Raw genomic sequence first — 19,848 nt, forward strand, 5'->3', positions numbered from 1 at the left:
AATGGATCAAAGACCTCAATATAAGACCAGAAACTCAAATACTACTGGAAGAAAATTTAGGAAGCACTTTCAAGGATACAGGAATGGAAAAGGACTTCCTGAATAAAACCCCAGTAGCTCACAATCTTAAACAGTCACTCAACAAGTGGGATCATATAAAGCTGAAGAGTTTTCTTTACAGACTAGCATACAATAAGCAAAGGCAATAGATTACCCACAGAATGGGAGAAAATATTTGCAGGTTATCCAACTGACAGAAGCCTAATCTCTAGAATCTACAAAGAACTCAAAAATCTAAACAGTAAGAAGTCAAAGACCCCCCTCACAAAATGGGGCAAAGCGATGAACAGGCAGTTCACAGAGGAAGAAATAGAAATGGCAAACACACACTTAAGAACATGTTGATCATCCCTAATCATCAGAGAAATGCAAATTAAAACAACTATGAGATTCCACCTTACCCCAATAAGGATAGCAAACATCAAAAAATCAAATGGAAATAAATGCTGGCAAGGATGTGGGGAAGCAGGAACACTCATCCACTGTTGGTGGGAATGTAGGATGGTATACCCACTTCGGAAAGCAATATGGAGACTCCTGAAAAAGCTGAGTATAGAGATACCAAGAGACCCAGTTATTCCCTTACTGGGCATCTACCCTAAAACCTTTAAACCACAGGCCAGAGAGATTTGCTCAACCATGTAGGTAGCAGCTCAATTCGTAATAGCTAAGAGATGGAATCAACCCAGATGTCCATCACTAGAATGGATAACTAAGATGTGGTATATCTACACAATGGAATTCTATACAGCAGTAAGAAAAAATGACACAATGAAATTTGAGGAAAAATGGTTGAATCTGGAACAGATCATTCTCAGTGAACTTACAAAATCACAGAAAAAAAATTGCCACATAGTGTCACAGCACCTAACCTGAATCTACCCAAGATACCTTACATACCCAGCAAGCATTTCTTGGACTAGACAGTAGGGGGGATGAGGAGGGAAGGCATGGCATCGAATGGGGTGGGAAATACTAATCTGGACCCAAAAGGCAATGGTACCATAAAATTCTACTTCCTAAAAGTCAGACCAAATGTCTGAACCTTCACCAGGCCCTTACAGGAAACACCTGAACCACAAGACACTGGAGAAGGTATGATCAAGTCTAACCTAAATCCTTTACATCTTCCTTCCTTTCCTCCCTCCCTCTCTCTCTCCTCTCTAACTCCTATATATTAGTTACCTTTTTTCCTCATTTTCTTAGGGGGCACTGACCTGTAGCTCCCAGTACCAACATGGGGCTATCACCCACAATGAGCTTTTGGTCAGAGAAACCTACAGGGCCTTGTTGTCAAAGATCAGGTGGCTGTAGTTACATGAACTTACCCCTGGATTGTCTATTTGATTCTATTCTGTTTCTAATTTCATGTTTTTGTACCAATACCATACTATTTATATTATAGGCAAGTATGGTTTTAGTACCAGTAGTATTCCCCCCCCCCCAAGGCTATTTTTGCCTATCTTGAGAGTTTTTGTATTTCTATATGAATTTCAGGAGTACTTTTTATATTTCTGTGAAGTAAACTTTTGTTAGGCATTGATTTGATTCTGTGTATTGCTTTTGGTAGGATGGCCATTCTCACAATATTAATTCTTCTAGTCCATGCATGTGGAAGATCTTTCCTTTGGCTTATGTTTTCCTCATTGTCTTTCTTCAGTATTTTAATGTTTTTATTGTAAAGGTCCTTCACTTGATTGGTTAGGAATATTTGATGATATTTAATTTTTTGTGTGAATTGAAAATTGTACTACTTCCCTGATTTCTTTCTCTGTATGTTTTTCGTTGTCATAGATGAAGGCTGTTGATTTTTGTGTGATAAGTTTATACCCACCATTTTGCTGAAAGAATTTATTAGCTCTATAAATTACCTGGTATATTCTTTGAGGTCACTTATACATAAAATCATATCTTCTCCAAATTATCCTCGTTTGACTTCTTCCTTTCCAATTTTTATCCCTTCTATCCTCCTGTCTTATTGCTTAAGTTAAGTTTTCAAATACTATGTTAAATAATAGTAGGGAGACTGGCCACCCCTGTCTTGTTTCAGTTCCTAACACAAATGCTTCATATTTTCTCAGTTTAGATGTTGTGGTGGTTTGATTCAGGTGTCCTTCATAAGCGTAGGTATTCTGAATGCTAGTCTTATAGCTGATGGCAATTGGAAATTGAAGTCTCCTGGAGGCAGTGTATTGTTGGGGGTGGGTTTATGGGTGTTATAGCCAGTTTTCCCATGCGAGTGTTTGACACACTCTCCTGTTCCTGTTGTCTACCTTATATGGTCCCGGGGGTGATCTCCATACTTCGCTCATGCCATCCTTTCCCTCTGCCATTGTGGAGTTTCCCCTCCAGTTTGTAAGCAAAAATAAAACTTTTTTCCCACAAGTTCCTCTTGGTTGGGTGATTTCTGCCTGCAATGTGAACCTGACTGCAACATTAAAGTTAGTACTGAGAGTGGCGTTGCTGGTATATACCTGACTGTGTGGCTTTGGCCTTTTGGAGCTGATTTTCAAGGGGAATGTGGGACAATTTGAAACCTTGGTCTAAGAGAAGCCTTACAGTGCTGTAAGTACAGCTTGATGGACTATTCTGGTCAGAGTTAAAAAACCAGAATATAGTAAGAACTATGAACTGTGAGGGTTGACTTATGAGGGTGAGAAATCTTCATTTGCACTGGGCTACAAGCAGTTTTTGTGAGAGGCTTGCTGTTATGTTTCATCCTGAGAATTTTTTCAAGGTTGTCTTCCATAGAAATGGACTGGTGTGAGCAAAAGGATATGGCACAGAAAGAAAAATCTTTGAGTGAACTGTTGTCCATTCAGCTGCAATTGAGAGATTACAATCTTTGAGATTGGGCTAGTTGACCTACACTGGGGCAACAGGAAGAATGTAGACTCTTTTGGAGGGGCCTGATTACTCAAGGAGTGTTCTGTTCTTCAAAGTCTGCTTTACTACCCCTGGATTAACGAATTAGCACCCTTCTTGGTAATACGGAGTATAAGAAATGCAAGAAAGAGAAGGTCATTGAATTTGCAATGTGGTCTTATGTTTTGGAAATGGTCATGGGCATTGCATAGCAGGCTTGATGGATTGCCTGCATTGAGACCCAGTGGAGCCATGAGGATGAATCATGGTTTGCAGTGGAGATGCCAGGACCATGAGATGTCAGCTAAGGAAAGCTGCTGGCCCCAGATGAAGTTTTCCAGGACTGTGTGAGTAACCTAGCTGGAGGGGTGGAATTGGAACTCCAGAGACCTGTTGCTGGTTAAAATTATCAAACTAGGAGACTTGTTATTGGCTAAAGTTGGTGGACTTGGAGTTACAGAGTTTTATGTTTGCCCTGGTTGTTTTAAATCTTGTATTGGTTGAATATTTCTTTTCTCTGCCCAATGCCATCTTTTGCAGTATGAGTGTTTATTCTGTGCCATTATGGTTTTATTTTTTTTGGGGGGGGGTGGTATTGTGTCTTAGTTAAAAGACTTGGGATTACGGGGATGATTGAACATCATTAGGATTAGGTTTGTGGGGACTCTTAAAGTTGTACTGAATGCATTATATTTTATATCATGTATGGATATCAGTTTATAGGGACCAGGGGTAGAATGTGGTCATTTCTTTCAGGTGTACCCCATAAACTTGGGTATTCTGAATGCTAGTGTCCCCTGCTGATGGCAAGGGTATTCTGAATGCTAGTCTCCCCTGTTGATGGTAAATGGAAATTAAAGCCTCTGGGAGGTGGTGCAGTGTTAGGGGCACGCTTATGGGTGTTATGGCCAGTTCCCCCATGCTAATGTGTGGCATACTCTCCTGTTGCTCTTGTCTACCTTATGTTGGCCAGGGGATGAAGTCTGCCTTCTGTTCATGCCATCATTTTCCTCTGCCATCATGGAGCTTCCCCTTGAGTTTGTAAGCCAAAATAAACCTTTTTTTTTCACACAAGCTGCTCTTGGTCAGGTGATTTCTGCTAGCAATGTGAACCTGACTGCAACAGATAGTATGGGCTTTATCTCTGTTGATTATAGCCTTTATTATGTTGAGATGTAACCCTTCCATCCCTATTTTCTCCAGTATTTTTTTTGAGGAGATATTATATTTTCTAGAAGTCCTTTTAAGTATCTATTCAAGTTATTATGTGAGTTCTGTCCTTAAGTCTACAAATAAGATGTACTGAGTTTATTGATTTCCATATGTTGAACCATCTCTGTATCACTGAATAAAAAAAAAAACAAAAACTATTTGTTTCAGGTGGATGATATTTTTGATATTGTGGTAGGTTGCCTGTATTGCCCATAGAGTCAGGTGTATTATTAAAGTTGTAACTTGGATCTCGAGCCACCTGACTGTAGGAAGTATCTCTGGGGGCATATCCTAGAGTCCAGCCCTAAGGTGTAGAGAGAGCAGGTCTGAGCTCTAGGTGTGCTTCTTGCTGCCAGTTCATGCCTGCTGTTTTTGGTGTTTGCCAGCTAGTGGTGACTTTTCTCCTTAGATGTATGAATGGGAGTTAGCTTCTTCTGCCATTGATGAAATGTCCCCTGTTCTTTAAGCTTGAAATAAATCCTTTCCTCACATAAAACTATTTGGTGATTATTCATCCTAGCCTCATTGACCTGTCTAAAATAGGTATGTTCTTGGGTTTGATTTCCAAGGGAAAAATTGAGAGTTTTACATTTAAGTTCTTTAGAGATATTGTTCTATAATTTTCTTTTCCATTCTGTGTCTCTGTTTTGTTATTGATATAATACTGGATTCATATATGACGTTAGGGAATATTCTTTCTGTCATAGGCAGCTTCATGAATGTGCAAACCAGACACCGTTTATGAGAGGAACAGGTTTATTTCATTTTATAGATAAAAGCAGAGGAAGTTTTGTAAGTGGCAGAGGAAGCTGGTTCTCACTCATAAGTTCAAGCAAAGAGGAACCACCAGCAAGCCCCAACACCAGCAAATACAAAAAAGCAGTTAATAAATACCAGCAGCAAGCAGGACCCCCAGAACTCAGACTGTTCTCTATACCTTTGGACTGGAATTTAGATCCACCCACAGCAACATGGTCCATCCACAAGGTTGCTGGAATCTTAAACAGGAACTTTAACCTTAATTTAAAAAATAAAAAAAAAGACCCGAGGCTATGAGGGATATACATTCAAACTACCACATTCTGCCTCTGGCCCTCACAGCCTTATAATCATCTCATGCTATAAATTGTATCCAGTCTAAATTCAATGGGTCCATTAACTTTATCAACTTTAAGGCTGTCTCTTAACTGTGAGTCCTTTAAAATCAAAACAAATAACATATGTCCAAAATATAATGGCACAGAGTAAACATTTCCATTACTATAAGGTATAACAAGGAGAGACTGGACCAATGCAAAATCAACAACCATCAGGTAAACACCAGACATCTGCAGTTCCAAGTCTGACATCCATAACCAGTGATTCTAGTCTCTGGATTTCCAATTTCCATCCCTCCAGGACTGCCTTTATTGTGTCCCATTGTTTTGGTCTGCTGTCATTTCTCATTCAGTTTCAGGAGTTTTTTGATTGCCTTCTTGATTTCTTCAACAACCTAGTCATAACAGTGTATTTTTCAATCTCTAGGTAGTCTCTCCTCCCCCACCTCTGGTTGTTTCTCTTGTTGAGTTCTAGCTTTATTGTATTATGTATAATACAGGAAATTTTGTCACTTTTCTTAAACTTGTAGAGATTTGCTTTATGTCTTAACTTAGGATCTATTTTACAGAAGGTTCCCTGAGTTGCTGTGAAGAATATGTAGTCTGTAGAGTTTTGAAGGAATGTTTTGTGGATGTTTTTAAAGCTCATTTGATTTAGGGTGCTATTTAGCTCCATTATTTCTCTGTTCATTTTTTACTTAGATGTTCTGTCCATTGATGATTATTGCATACTAAAGTCAGTCACTGTTGTGTTGAGATTTATTTCTGATTTATTGGCTAGTACATTTTGCTTCATAAAATTAGGTGCACCTGTATTTGATGTATATATTTTATGATTTATTTTAAGATGTAATATCTTCTTGTTCAGTTGTTCAGTGATGAGTATAAAGTGGCCTTCTTTATCTGTCTTGACTGCCTTTGGTTTAAAGTCTTTTTTTTTTTTTTTTGGTCAGATATTAGTATAGCCACACTTGCTTGTTAACTATTTCCACTTGATTGGTATATGGCATATATTTTTCTATCCTTTCACCCTGGGTGTTGTCTGTCTTTAGTGGTAAGGTTGATTTCTTGCAGACAGCAAGGGAATCCAGTTTTCTGGTCCAGCCTGTTAATCTGTATGTTTTGATTGGTTATTTGAGTCCACTGATATTCAGAGTTATAATTGAAAGTTTTGAATCACTCCCTGTCAGGTTGAAGATTTTGTGAAGTTTCATGTTTTTTTGATATCCATTTGCTTTCATGTCTGCTCCAGTCTTGATTATTGTCTTTTCCCTCCTGTAGACTTTTGAGCATGTTTATTTTTCTCTTCTGTGTGAAGTATTCCATTCAGTATTATATGTAGGGCTGGGCTAGTGCTCTTATATTTATAAAGCTCGATTTTATCATGGGAAGTTTTCCTTTCATCTTATGTAATAAGGGATAAGCTTTCTGAGTATAACATTTTGGATTGGGTGCCATATACTCTTTTCAGATTTGATCTCCTGTATTCCATGCCCTTCTGGTTTTTATAGTTTCCATAATTTTGATGTGCTTACTTTTTGCAAGTGGTAAGCCATTTTTCTCTTGCTGCTTTTAATACTCTGTTGTCTGTGTTTAGTATTTTAACTATAATTTGGATTGGGACTTTTTCCCTTCTCCTGTTTTGTTTGATCTTGTGTGCCTCTGTACCTGGATAGGCCTCTTGTTTGTGAGATTCAGAAATTTTTCTTCTATAATTTCATTGAAGGTATTCTCCATACCCCTTGAATACAGCTTTTCCACCTCTTATGTGCCCATGATACTAATGTGTGGCTTCCTTTGTCCTATGGGGCCCTGTCATAGTTTTCCAGAAGGCATTGTAGGCAACCATGGAGACTAAGGTTGTGTGTGCATGACAGGAGAAAAAAAATCACTCCTGGGAGTCAGTTTCAGTGAAGGGCTCTTGATTTATTGTCAGGGAAATGAGTTTATAAGCAGTTGAAGGTGGAAAGAGGGTCCTAAGGGGATTGGATGCACAAGATTGCTTGCTGATGCCTAATTAGCATGGGGAACATTCATTCCTGCATGTAGGCAATGACAGAGGGAAGGTATAGAGTACAGGGGATGAGATTTGCAAAGGTGCTGGCTGATACATTACAAGGAGTTTCCTAGGCAACTGGCCACAGGCTACAGGGTTATGGGCAAAGCCTAAGACCTATCTGAATGTCCAGGTATCCCATGCTTAGAGAGGGAGTGTCCTTACTTCCTGCCAGTCTCGGGGTCAGAGATTTTGTCCAGTAGTCTAGGCTCACTGTGACCCTCGAGAATGGGGGGAGGAACTCCCCTGCTGGTCTGGTCCCCAAGATATGACCAGCTGCTCAGGCTGCTGCTACCCCTCCATGGCCTGGGGTCTTTGTGTCAGACAGCTTAGGTTTGCTTTAACCCAGGGCCCTGCCTATCTCCGACACTAATGATTGTTCATTTTAAGGTTTGTACATGATTGTAAACTTTTTAATTTTGGCTTTCTACTCTTTTTTCTTTTTCTTTTTTTGTTTATTTTTATTTACTTATTTGAGAGCAAGCGAGAGAGAGAGAGAGAGAGAGAGAGAGAGAGAGAGAGAGAGAGAGCGAGCACGTGAGAGCAGCGCCAGGGCCTCCAGCCACTGCAAATGAACTCCAGACGTGTGTGCCCCCTTGTGCATCTGGCTAATGTTGGTCCTGGGGAACTGAGCCTTGAACCAGGGTCCTTAGGCTTCACAGGCAAGCACTTAACCGCTAAGCCTTCTCTCCAGCCCTTTCTACTCTTATTTTCTCTGTCGGGTCCACAAGCCCTGGTTGTCTGTCTTTTACATGATCTGTTATATTGGTGAGGCTTTCTTGAGAGTCTTTTAAATGACTGATTTCTTTTGTGATTTCCACAAAGTTTTTCTTCAGCATTTCCATGTCTCTTTTGGATTCCATTTTTGGTTTTTTTGGTTTGACTTACTTATTGTCTCTTTGAATTCCTCCTTGCATTTGATTTTGTCCTCATTGTGTTCATTCCACTGTCCATTGAATTTTTTTTCTTGATTTTCATCCATATCACTATCTATTGAATCCTTTTTTTTCTTTTCTATATTATTCAGCCATTCATTGAGTTCTTTTTGTTGATTCTCTTATATTTCATTTTGCTGTTTGTACATGGCCTCAGTAAGTTTAATATATTTATTGTAATCACAGTTTGGAATTTTTTAATAAGTTGTTTGCATTAGAGATTTCACCTATTGAACTAGGCATTCTTGGTGCAGATATCTTGCTTTGGTTTCTTATATTACTTATTTTGCTCTGGGATTTGCCTACTTGGAGATGGTCCTTTGGTCTTGTTGACCAGTACGAGTAGCTCTTATGGAGCCTGTGTTGAGTGGGGTGGTCAGCCTTGGTTCTGATGTGTATAGGCTGGTAGTCTACCCAGAGGTCTGAGATAGACATACTGGAATTTTGTAGTACATTCTCCATGTGGGTCTAGTTTGGGGACTGCATCTTGGTCATTTGTCCCATCCCATAGAGGCACAGGCAGGTCGGCCAAGGTTCCAGCTATGTGGGTTGTAGTTGTACTTGTGGGACTTAATTTACGTAGCATACATAGGGAGATGAGATGGTCACATAGACTTTGGGTACCCTACTCAGTGCCAGGTCTTGGGAGTATGACTAGCTCAGTTGTCCCTACTCAGGGTGTTGGTCCAGGCAGTCAGGTTGGGGAGTCTAGGTGATGCCAAATGGTCCTGATCCTTAATCTGAGCTGTGGGCTCTGTCTGCAGGACTAACTGGGTAAGGTGAGGCATGGCAGGGAGTCTTTACCCTGGGCAGCTTACTCAGTGCTAGGTCTTGGGAGTGCAACCTACTCTGGTGGTACATCGTTTAACTCCATCAGTTTTGTTTAGACTTTGGGGTTTTAACAATAGAGAGTGTTAAGAGTCCCCCTCACCCCCAAGGTTGGAGATCTATTGCTATGCATTTTATATAGATTTTTCACTGTCCTGACTATTAGTTATTAACAAAGCCCTGAAGTTACAGTAAGATTCTATTCATTTTACTTCCAGTTTTTAAATTTCCATTTTAATAAGATAAATTTTCTTTTAATGTATACCCCTTTAAGATATTTTACAACATAAAAACTTTACCTGAAATTAGGAGGCATCAATTTGTAATGAAAATCATAAAGCCAATGATATTTAAGGAGTATGTAACATTATGATATGAATCATGTTTTATTACTTGTATCTAAAAATGTAGTTATTATTACTAATTATAAAGTTGATTAAGGAACATTTAGCCATCCCAGTACACCACCAGAATTTTTAACTGCTGAACTGTTGTTTTGTTGACTGTATCATCTCTTAGATGGTCTGATGATTGCTTAAAATTATCCTGGTCTAAATGTCATATCAAATGTAGGATGAAGAGTTTGAAAGACAATATAATCAAGTAATTTAGTCTTAATTGCCATGTATTAATTTTCCCTATCCTTTCTCATTTGTATTAATTTTTTTTTCTTCTAGCAGAAAAATTCAAAGTGGAGACAAAGACCATTGCAGTTGACTTTACATCAGAAGACATTTATGATAAAATAAAAACAGCCCTGGCAGGTCTCGAAATTGGCATCTTAGGTTTGTATTTTTGCCACATTTAGGATCTCTTCTTGCATGCATTATTTGGCTTTTACTATTCCTTTATTTTATCTTTGAGTGTTAGGTATTCAGTGGTAAAGTGACTAGCGAGAAGATTATTTTATTAATATATTGATCATTAGATGATTTTAATCTTTTTGTGTTAATTATATAAGGATTATTTGTACAATTTTGTCTGCTTTATTTCTATTCTCATTTTCTCTGTACGTACTAAGCTATGTTTAAAGCCAGGTATAGTTGTGCATGCCTACAGTCTTAGCAGTTAGGAGGTAGAGGTAGGAACATTCATTGCCATATGTTAGAGGCCAGCTTGGTATACCTAGCAAGTTCCAAGCCAGCCAGGTTTACATAATTAGAGTTTGTCTCAAAAACACAAATGTAGATATTTTTATATCATAATAGTCTTTTAAGATGGCTGATATGACCTATTTATAGCTGAGGAAATGAGGTTCAAAAAAAGTGATCTCAAGGGCTAGGGAGATGACTTTGTGTATGAGAGTGCTTACTGCACAAGTAAGAGGACCTGACTTTGATCCTCAGCACCCACATAAAAAGCCCAGCATGGCCTTACACACTTATAACCCGAGCTCAGAAGTGGGTAGAAACAGGAGGCTGTCTAGGGGCTTGCTGGTCAGCCAGTCTAACGCCCCCCCTCCCCCCAAAAAAAAAGTGATACAGGATACCCAGTGTCTTCCTGTGGCCTGTGCAACTGCACATACAAGTGCATATACCACACATATTACACACACCAAAAGAAAAAGGTGTTCTTAACCTTTTGTTTATTTTTTGCTCCCTCACAAACCTTTGTAGATAGATATCTATCACTCAGTTCTACTTACCTCATAGGAAATTTTAACACTACAAATATTGTATATCTGCTTTATACATAAAAGAAAACCTCTACATACACTTCCAAGTTCTTTTTTTAATAGCCACTTCCAAGTTTTATTCTTACTAGACAGATACCCCAGTTGGAACTGTGGTTCAGAGAGCCTAGAGATTTACCTAAAGTCTTAAGATAGAGTGAGTTTCATGGTGGGGGCTGTGGTCTGTCTTCTATTTGTCTTCTGTAAACCTATTACTCTGTTTTGTTATAACTCATCTTTATTTGTTAGCAAAAAAAAAGATGCTTTTGCTAAAATATCAACATTGAACATTTTTTTATGGAAAAGATTCACCAGAAGATAGGGAGAGGTATGGATAGAGAGCCAAAATACTATGGTTTTGCTCATGTTTGTAATCTCATTGTGTGTGTGTGTGTGTGTGAGAGAGAGAGAGAGAGAGAGAGAGAGAGAGGGAGAAAGAGAGAGAGCGCGCGCACGCACACACATACAATATAAAGCCAAAGAGGGATTATTATTTAGGACAAGGAAGTAAACCAGCAAAATATGGGAAGGACAGGTGAAGGAGGGTTGTGTGGAAAAAAGTATGAGCAAAACACAATGATATATTATTGCATATCTGTGTGAATATCATCATATAAATGAATTTTATAATGAAACTAAATATTATATATACTGTTTTAAAAATAATAAAAAATACTCTGGCAATCTCCACAATTCCTTGATAGTCATTCCTAGAAAGAATCAAGGCATGTAAATCATCAGTAAATCTCTTTACTTCACTGCCTGAAATGGTAGAAAAATGGCATTTGATCTTTTCTTTTTAAAATTTTATTTATTTATTTATTTATTTATTTATTTATTTATTTATTTATTTATTTTCAAGGAGAGAGAGAGAGAAGGAGGGAGGGAGTGAGGGAGGGAGGGAGGGAAAGAGAAGACATGCTAGGGCCTCCAGCCACTGCAAAGAAACTCCACATGCTTGTGCTACTTTGTGAATCTGGCTTTATGTGGGTACTGGAGGGTCAGACTCAGTCTTAACTTCCTAACTGCTGAGCCATCTCTGTAGTCCCTGGACTTGTTTTCATTATGAGGTTATAAAAGGAAGATAAGTAAAGGAAAAAAAAAAAGGTTCCCAACATTTATTTAGTCATAAAGGCCCAATTTTACATCCTATGCTATTTTTAAAAATAGGTCTTTTGGGCTGGAGGGATGGCTTAGTGGTTAAGGTGTTTGCCTGCAAAACCAAAGGACCCACGTTAGTCAGATACACAAGGGGGTGCATGCGTCTGGAGTTCATTTGCAGTGGCTGGAAGACCTGGTGCACCCATTCTCTTTCTCTCTCTCAACACACACACACACACACACACACACTGTCAGATAAATAAATAAATAAAAATGAGTAAATGAGTATTTTTTTAAAAAAAGGTCTTTTGTATAAATCCTAAAAAAGACAGGTTTTAAAATCATTCACACAAGTATAATCCTATGTAGTATTCTTATACCTGTGACTAATTAGACTTTGACCTGCTGTTCTTTCTTAGCCGGTCCAGTCACCATTCATGCCCCATATATTCACACTGTACTCCTTTCCAGACTTACAAGAGAACCAGTACATAAAAGATGAATGAAAACACAGGGCTAGTTTTGGCCTTTTTGCATATATAGTCTTCTGCCAGAAGTCTTCACAAGTTCCTCTTTCTTAGCTTACACCTGGAATACATTAGCATCACTAACACAGGTAAAAATCTTGACTTTTTAAGCTTCCAGATGAGCAGCTATAACTCAAAGGTATATATATATATACACACACTGTTGTCTTTTTTTTAATCATCCTTTTACATGAATAATGGCCTAGGAAATGAATAAGGCTGGTTTATGCAGGAAAGTGGGTTGATTAACCCTAAATAAAAAGAGGAAGAAAGTCATTAATTGCCTGGACTGATGTTGGAGTATGGCTTACTTTTAGAAGGAGTGCATTGTATCATAATTCTTCTTTGCTTTGTATAAATTTTAGCTGCTTTTCCTTGAGTGACTGTGAAACAGATGGTACTCTAAATATGGCGTTAGAGACAAAATCCTGGACATCAGGTTGGTGCAGGTTTGAAGGGTTGTTCTCGTCTTTTTCCTAATTGAAAACTGCACATGGAAAGGCTTTAGTTTGAACTTAGGCTGGTGGAATTATCTGTTAAGGGATATGAGAACAGGATGCATGGTTCCTCTCAAGCACTTTTTCCCATTTTCTAGAATTCTAGGACTTTTCTTATAGCACTGTTGATTAGGCATAAGTATAGGCATTTCCCCAGGCCTCATACATTATTGGAACTATTACTATTGTAGTCCAACTGTGAATTACTAGTTTATACATCTCTTCATTCAGTCATTGGGTCATTTGTTAATCCATCAATGAATGAACTAGAGTTAATAACAGTGAATAAGGAAAGCTATACTACATATTTATATAATATAATGTTCTGTTGTGAAAGACAATACTGAACAAAGCTCTTACCTAGAGCAAGATATACTAATAGTACATATGGACAAGAGGACTTGATAAAGAGGGAAATAATAGTGACTTATCCTAGTCAGTGGGATAGGAAAAAGGATTCCCAGAAATATTTAGGAAGTTGAGATTTGGTGAGATATTGTATGTGGGATGAAGAAATGAGAACACATGAATGGTGTACTGGTTTAAATATCTGTATCAATAGTACCATTTATTAAAATAATGAGTCCTTGAAGAGGCGTCCTTTTGGATATGATGCTCATTTAACTTTGAGGTTCTTCTAGGATGTCCAAGTGATAGTGTTGATAGTTGGATATGTAATTCTAGGTTTCATTAGAGTTCTGGCCTGTAGATAGCAGTTTGGAGATTGGTCCTCTGAGAGCAGTAATTTCATTGAAGCATCAAAACCAAACACCATTCAAAGAGCATGGGAATGTAATGAGAAAACTGAAGACAGAGCTCTTTTGGTTACCCTTCTCACCAAGGCTATATGCAACTGGGTATGAAAGAGGAATACTTTTTTGCATGAGTGTCACACTGTTTAATGAGATTATATCACACAAGCCACATACAATCTTAGCTGCTCTAGTAGCTACATTTTGAAGATGATAAAAAGAAACAGATGGATTTAAATTTAAATAAGGTAGTCTTCTGCCTTATAGATCCAGACCATTAACTTTAGCATGTATGCAGTATAAAAATTACTGAAATAATTTACATTCTTTCTCATAGTAAATGCTTGAAATTGTGTATGTATCTCATGGCATATCTCAATTCTAATTAGACCTATTTAAATGTTCATTAGGTACATGGAGCTTATGGCTACTGTGCTGGTTATTTCAGTTCTTGTTCATCTTAGCCATGTTTCATCTTCAGTTTATACAAGGGAGCCAGAAATATAACTTCTAGATTTTACTTATGCTTTAGGAGCATAAATTCTTAGCTAAGGGCAACGAGGTAGTATCTGGTAATGTTTGGTGGCATTTTGGGTAGTCAGTTCTTGATGAAGGCAAAGGTAAAGTTCTACTGGCTTTAAGTATGTGATGGTAAAGGTTGCCACTAGACATCCTTACAGCACATGTAGGATAGCCTCCTGAAGCAAAATATTCTTGGCCTAAAATGACAGTAGAACTGATGTTGAGAAACTGTCTTAAAGTTACTGTCATTAAATGGTTCTTATTAGTTATTTGTTGAAATACACAAAAAACTTTGGTTTTAATTTCTAGTTGGATTCAGATTAATGATAAAAGTGATTATAACTGATGTTTATATAATTTCTGAAAGTATACTTTCACATTCACAATTTCACTAGCTGAGGCTTACATTTAGTTTTTCTACAGTCTGTGTCCTTGCAATATGACATTGCATTGTCATATTTCACTTTTTTTTTTTTTGTTGTTGTTATTGTTTTGAGGTAGGCTCTCTAGCCCAGGCTGACCTGGAATTCACTTTGTAGTCTCAGGGTAGCATGAAACTCAGGGTGATCCGCCTACTTCTGCCTCCTGCATGCTGAGATTAAAAGTGTGTATAACCACACCCTGTCTCATATTTCACTTTTAAACTTAGTTTAGTTTGTTTTTTTTTTCCCCCTAGGTTACATGTGACTCTTTGGGACTTGTGAGGGTATTCTGATATGTACATTTTCTCATTATTCCTAGTTTTATAGCCCCTTCTCTTTCTCTCTTTCACCCCTATCCACATAAATCCATGTTTATCTAGTAAAGCCCACATCATCTCATTTGTTCTCCTTCCTCTGCTTAATACAGATTTTACCCTCATAAATTACTAGGTAAAATATTATATGTATGGGTTGGTTTTGAGTAAAACCTAGCAATTAATATTAAGCAATAGGGCAGTTTTTCTTTTGAGTAGCAATGAGAGAAATAAAGTATGAAGACATACTCTGAATAGCATTAGGCACCAACTATATAATCAATGCTTAATAAAAAACATTAATAATTTCAGAATTACAAAGGAAAATTCTAAAGCCCTTTGTCATGAAAGTTTCAGTGAGGTAAATGGAAAGAAAGCAGCCATGACAGGCAAATTTATACTGAGAAGCCACCATGAATTGATGGGACTATAGAGTTGAGAAGTTGAATTCTTAATCTATTATTTTAAAAAGTAAGCATCTACAGTTACCTTTGAGGCAAATGCCAAGAAATGGAGATTTCAGCAGGCTTATAAAAATTCATCTATTTTGAGAAAATGACATCATTCTGTGAATAGCAACAATTGGCTAACAAAATATGATAGCTATAATGTTTATTTTTAAAATATTTTATTTATTCATTTGACAGAGAAAGAGAGAGGGGGAAGGAGGGAGGGAAGGAGGGAGGATGGGCATTCCAGGGCTTCCAGCCACTACAAATGAACTCCAGACGCGTGCACCCCCTTGTGTATCTGGCTAATGTGGGTCCTGGGGAATAGAACCTGGGTACTTTGGTTTTGCAGGCAAATGCCTTAATCGCTAAGCCATCCCTCCAGCCCTATAAGGTTTTATTTGATCCTCGGGAGAGGCTCTCATTTGTGCTCCAGCTTGCACAATACATCCTGGGGGTGTGTCTTTTACCAAGGCCAAAGGAGTAACTTTGGTCTTGAAATATGTCACTGACAGTACCTTTTCAAAGTCCACTACCATCATGACTTCTTTAATTTTATAATAGTGAGATTCTTTATTCTGGAAGAGGGAAGAATGGTCCTTTTGGAAAAATAAAGTTACTTTTTGATTCATATTTTAAAAATTACTATGTCTTATAAGTGTTGTAGGTGAAAATTTATATGTGCCTCATATATAATGATGAGATCATAGTATTTGGTATATCTGTCATCTCAAATGTATATTGTTTCTTTGTGTGAGGACCACTGAAAATCCCACTAGTTGTGTTGAAATATACAACTAGTTGTTGGAAACCACAGCTCCTCTACTACACTATAGAATGTTCGAAGTTATTTCTCCTATTTAATTTTGCTCCCCTATCCTCTTCATCCTCCCTTCTACTTGTCCCAGCATTTGGGTAGCCACTATTTACTCTCTACTCCTGTTGGTTAATTGATTCATCCAGTCAGCCATATATTAATCCATTAAACAAGTAAAATTCTAGAGTTGTAGCAGTAAATAAAACAGTAAAATGAATGATTATATTGTTTCTGCTTTTATAAAAGATAGCTATAGTAAAGTAGTCGGGAGTATGTTGCCTGTAATGAGTCTGCTATTGAGAAAGTTAAACATATTACATATTGTCTCCCTTAGAAAATAGTAGTTAAGTTGATGCTTTCAAGCTCACTGGGAGAAAAGATGTGGAAAGAGTTTTCTGGTATAAGAAACAGCACATCCAAGCACCCTGCTGTCTATGTATTCGGCATTTTGGAGGAAATGAAAGACGATTTCTATGTGAACCAGGAGCAGAATTTCAGAGGGCACAGTAGCTAGCAAGAGAAGGTCTGATGATTAAGGAGAATCACATCACAAAAACCTTAAAAATCAGGTTCATGAATTTGGTGTTGTTGCAAGAAAACCTTTGAATTGACTAAATTCAAATTAAACAGTTTGAGCAAAGAACTACTTGCATATGAAGACTTCTTTAGGATATAAAGAGATTTAGAGAGCTCTGCTCTGCAGTGTGGACAGGCAGCCTTAGGGATAGGAAATGGAAGAAATAGAAATAGAAGTGAGGTACAGAAATAATTTGGTTTGTTACTGCTCTGTGTTTACCATGTTTGAACATGGGGTGAGCAATTGGCTATCTGGGATTGACTAAAGGCTTGACTGCTGTGTTGAATGACACATCTTTGTCTTATAAGTGAAACTGGTGTGTTAAGTTGGGACTGAGAGCATGGAAGCATGCTCAGGTGACCTAGTTTAACAGATATTATTGGGAAGCCATAGTAGAATTTTACGCATGAATTGATAACATTAGAATTTTGGAGAAATATTTCTAACTTCCAAGTAGAAGGCAACCATCTTAGGATAGTGACAGTAGAAAAAGAAGTGATGACAGAGGGTTAGGAAATAGAAACAGACCAGTTTCTGATCAGAGTCCTCATTGGAGGTCTTCTAAGACTAACAATGATAGTTTTGTTTTAAATCATTATTGTCAACATTTAATGGGTATACTTTTGTATGCATCATGCGCATGGATCTCATTTAATCCTCAACAACAACCTTATAAGGTAAATCTTAGTTTTTCTGTGCCCATTTTATAGATAAGAAACAAACTTAAGAGGTGAAATTCATTGTCCAGAATTAGGCAACTAGTAATTAGCAACATCCAGATTTCATCTTGAACAACCAATAGGCATTTCTCTATGACAGGGCACTGATTGTAGAGAAATCCAGTGGAGGTTTAAGTAGCCAGTTGGATCACTGGATAGTAGTATTCTTCTTTGCTACAAGGGGACTCTTCTTTATATTGCCTGGTAAAGACAGTCATGGAAGCAGAATAGATTATATAGGATTCTTTTAAATAGAAGAACATACCTGAAAAACATTATCAGACTAAGCACACTATCTTGTTGATGTGTTGTGTTAACTGAAATTGGATTTATTTATTTGAGAGAGAGGCAGAGACAGAGATCCTGAAACTGAGACATAGGGTATGCCAGGGCCTCTTGCCATTGCAAATGACTTTCAGATGCATGAACTACTTTGTGTATCTGGCTTTATATGGGTACTGGGGAGTTGAAGTTAGACCAGCAGACTTTGTAAGCAAGTGCCTTTAGCCAGCCCCAAGAGTTTAGATTTTTAAAGTGAGCACAACACGTGTAGAATTCAGATTTTATTTCCTTTTACTCAAAAACTACTAATACAAGCAGAACTTTTAACTTAATACTGGATATTGGCCCTATGGTTTCAGAAATATAGAAATTGATAAGTATTTCCCTATTAGATAACATTTAACAATTTACTTCATGTCATTCTTTTTCCTTATCCCCCTTTCTAATTTTATGTATGCCAAATCTTACTTAATTTTGTAACAAGGATCATGACACAATTTATAGTTAAACAGTGATAAAGGAAGTGTGTTGCTTATGACTCAATCCTAATTTTTCAATTTCTGATTAAGGCATTTCAAATTTAAAGCCTTATAAACTCTCTCTTGTTTGGATATTGCTTCTCACAAGTGTATGAAAATTGTAAAGTTTGCAAAATGTTTTACATGGTGTTCCAAATATCATCTGTCAGTGTATGAACATATGCTAGCTACAGCAATATGTTAAAGAAGGCTAAAAACGAATTTTCTTTGCACCACTTTCCACATGCTTTCCATAAAAGTGTATGACTAAATCTACTTGAATGCAGTAAAGAGGGTAGAGGACATATTGGAATATATTTAATCAGTATAAACACCTGTTTAAGTTAACACCTGACCAGAGCTTGTCTTCCAGAAGAGTCTCTCCATTTTGATGCTGCTCAAATATTACAAAAAAAGCAAGGTACTTGGTGTTAAGGAGCTTAGTAAGTATTTGTAGGAAAAATGGCCACACAACCTCCTTTTCCATTTATTAACATATTTACCTGTTCCAGACATTGCATTAAAAATTGCATGCATATTTTATCATTTTATTCTTAAATTATTATCCCTATTTCATATACAGGCATGATGAGGAAGCAAGTTTATCAAGGTGAAATCACCTGCTGCTTTTAGGAACTGGTGGCATTGGAACAAGGATGGAACCCTGACTCTGGTGTCTATAATCTTGCACAGTTTGTTTGTTGATTTTTGATGCTAAAGATGGAACTCTGAGCCTTTTAGGTACTAAGCGAGCACTCTACCACTGAGCTATTCCCCCAACCCATTTTACAAAAATTTAAGGTTGGAGGATTCTCTTCTGCTACCTCTGACACACACACTTTTGGTATATTCACTATTACTCGAGCTTGCATTTGAAAAGTCAGTTTATTTCCAAATTTAATGAAATGCTATTATTCTTTGAAGTAGATTTTAATAATGAACTCTTAAGTGATTAAGTTGGATTAGTACATATAACCATATATGTAACTAAAATACAAGCTTATCATTTTTCTCTTGATATTCTAAGAAGGGAATAGAGAAGAATACTCTACATTAAGTGATTTATATTTGGAAGCACTACCATTAGGCAAAGTATTTTTAAACCATATTAGTTTCTTATGTTTTTGATTAATGTAAAAAAAAAATCAAGCTGGGTAATAATGGTCTGTGTGGCATTAGTGGCTGAATGGATTTTTATTTTCTAGTAATTTATTCTTGTTTGCTCTGTCCTCATGGCCAACCCAGATACCAAAAAATCTAATTTTCTGATGACATCATTATATCTCTGGCAACTTACTTTGATAGATGATTTTAGATCTACTAAGATCAGCAGCATATGAACTTGGAACGAATCTTGTATATATTGTTTTGTTTTCCAGAATGAAATGTGTCAGGGTGTGGTGGCACATGCCATTAATCTCAGCACTTGGGAGGCAGAGGTAGGAGCTTAAGGCTAGCCTCAATGAATTCTAGGTCAGTCTGGACTAGCATGAAACCCTACCTCAAAAAACCAACAACAATAACAAAAAGAATGAAAGTCTAGAGTGCTTTTAAAGAAGTATGATAATTTAGAATATTAATATAACACTCTGCATAGATGTGGATTTCCTGCATCTTTAAAATCTA

General features: G+C 37.3%; 1 protein-coding gene across 2 annotated transcripts in view; it reads left to right on the forward strand.

Annotated features, from left to right (window-relative positions):
- The window catches only part of Hsd17b12 (hydroxysteroid 17-beta dehydrogenase 12), a 247,081-nt gene that overhangs the window by 159,220 nt on the left and 68,013 nt on the right, over nt 1-19,848 (forward strand). The window contains exon 4 of one of the 2 annotated variants that reach the window (XM_045159260.1): nt 9,734-9,838. In XM_045159260.1, coding sequence (XP_045015195.1) covers nt 9,734-9,838 — 105 coding nt within the window. Of the gene's footprint in view, nt 1-9,730; nt 9,839-19,848 lie in introns of both variants that reach the window. The other variant, XM_004663338.2, reaches the window with a different exon arrangement.

The sequence above is a fragment of the Jaculus jaculus genome, chromosome 9 (assembly GCF_020740685.1).
Source record: "Jaculus jaculus isolate mJacJac1 chromosome 9, mJacJac1.mat.Y.cur, whole genome shotgun sequence".
NCBI classification, from domain to species: domain Eukaryota; kingdom Metazoa; phylum Chordata; class Mammalia; order Rodentia; family Dipodidae; genus Jaculus; species Jaculus jaculus.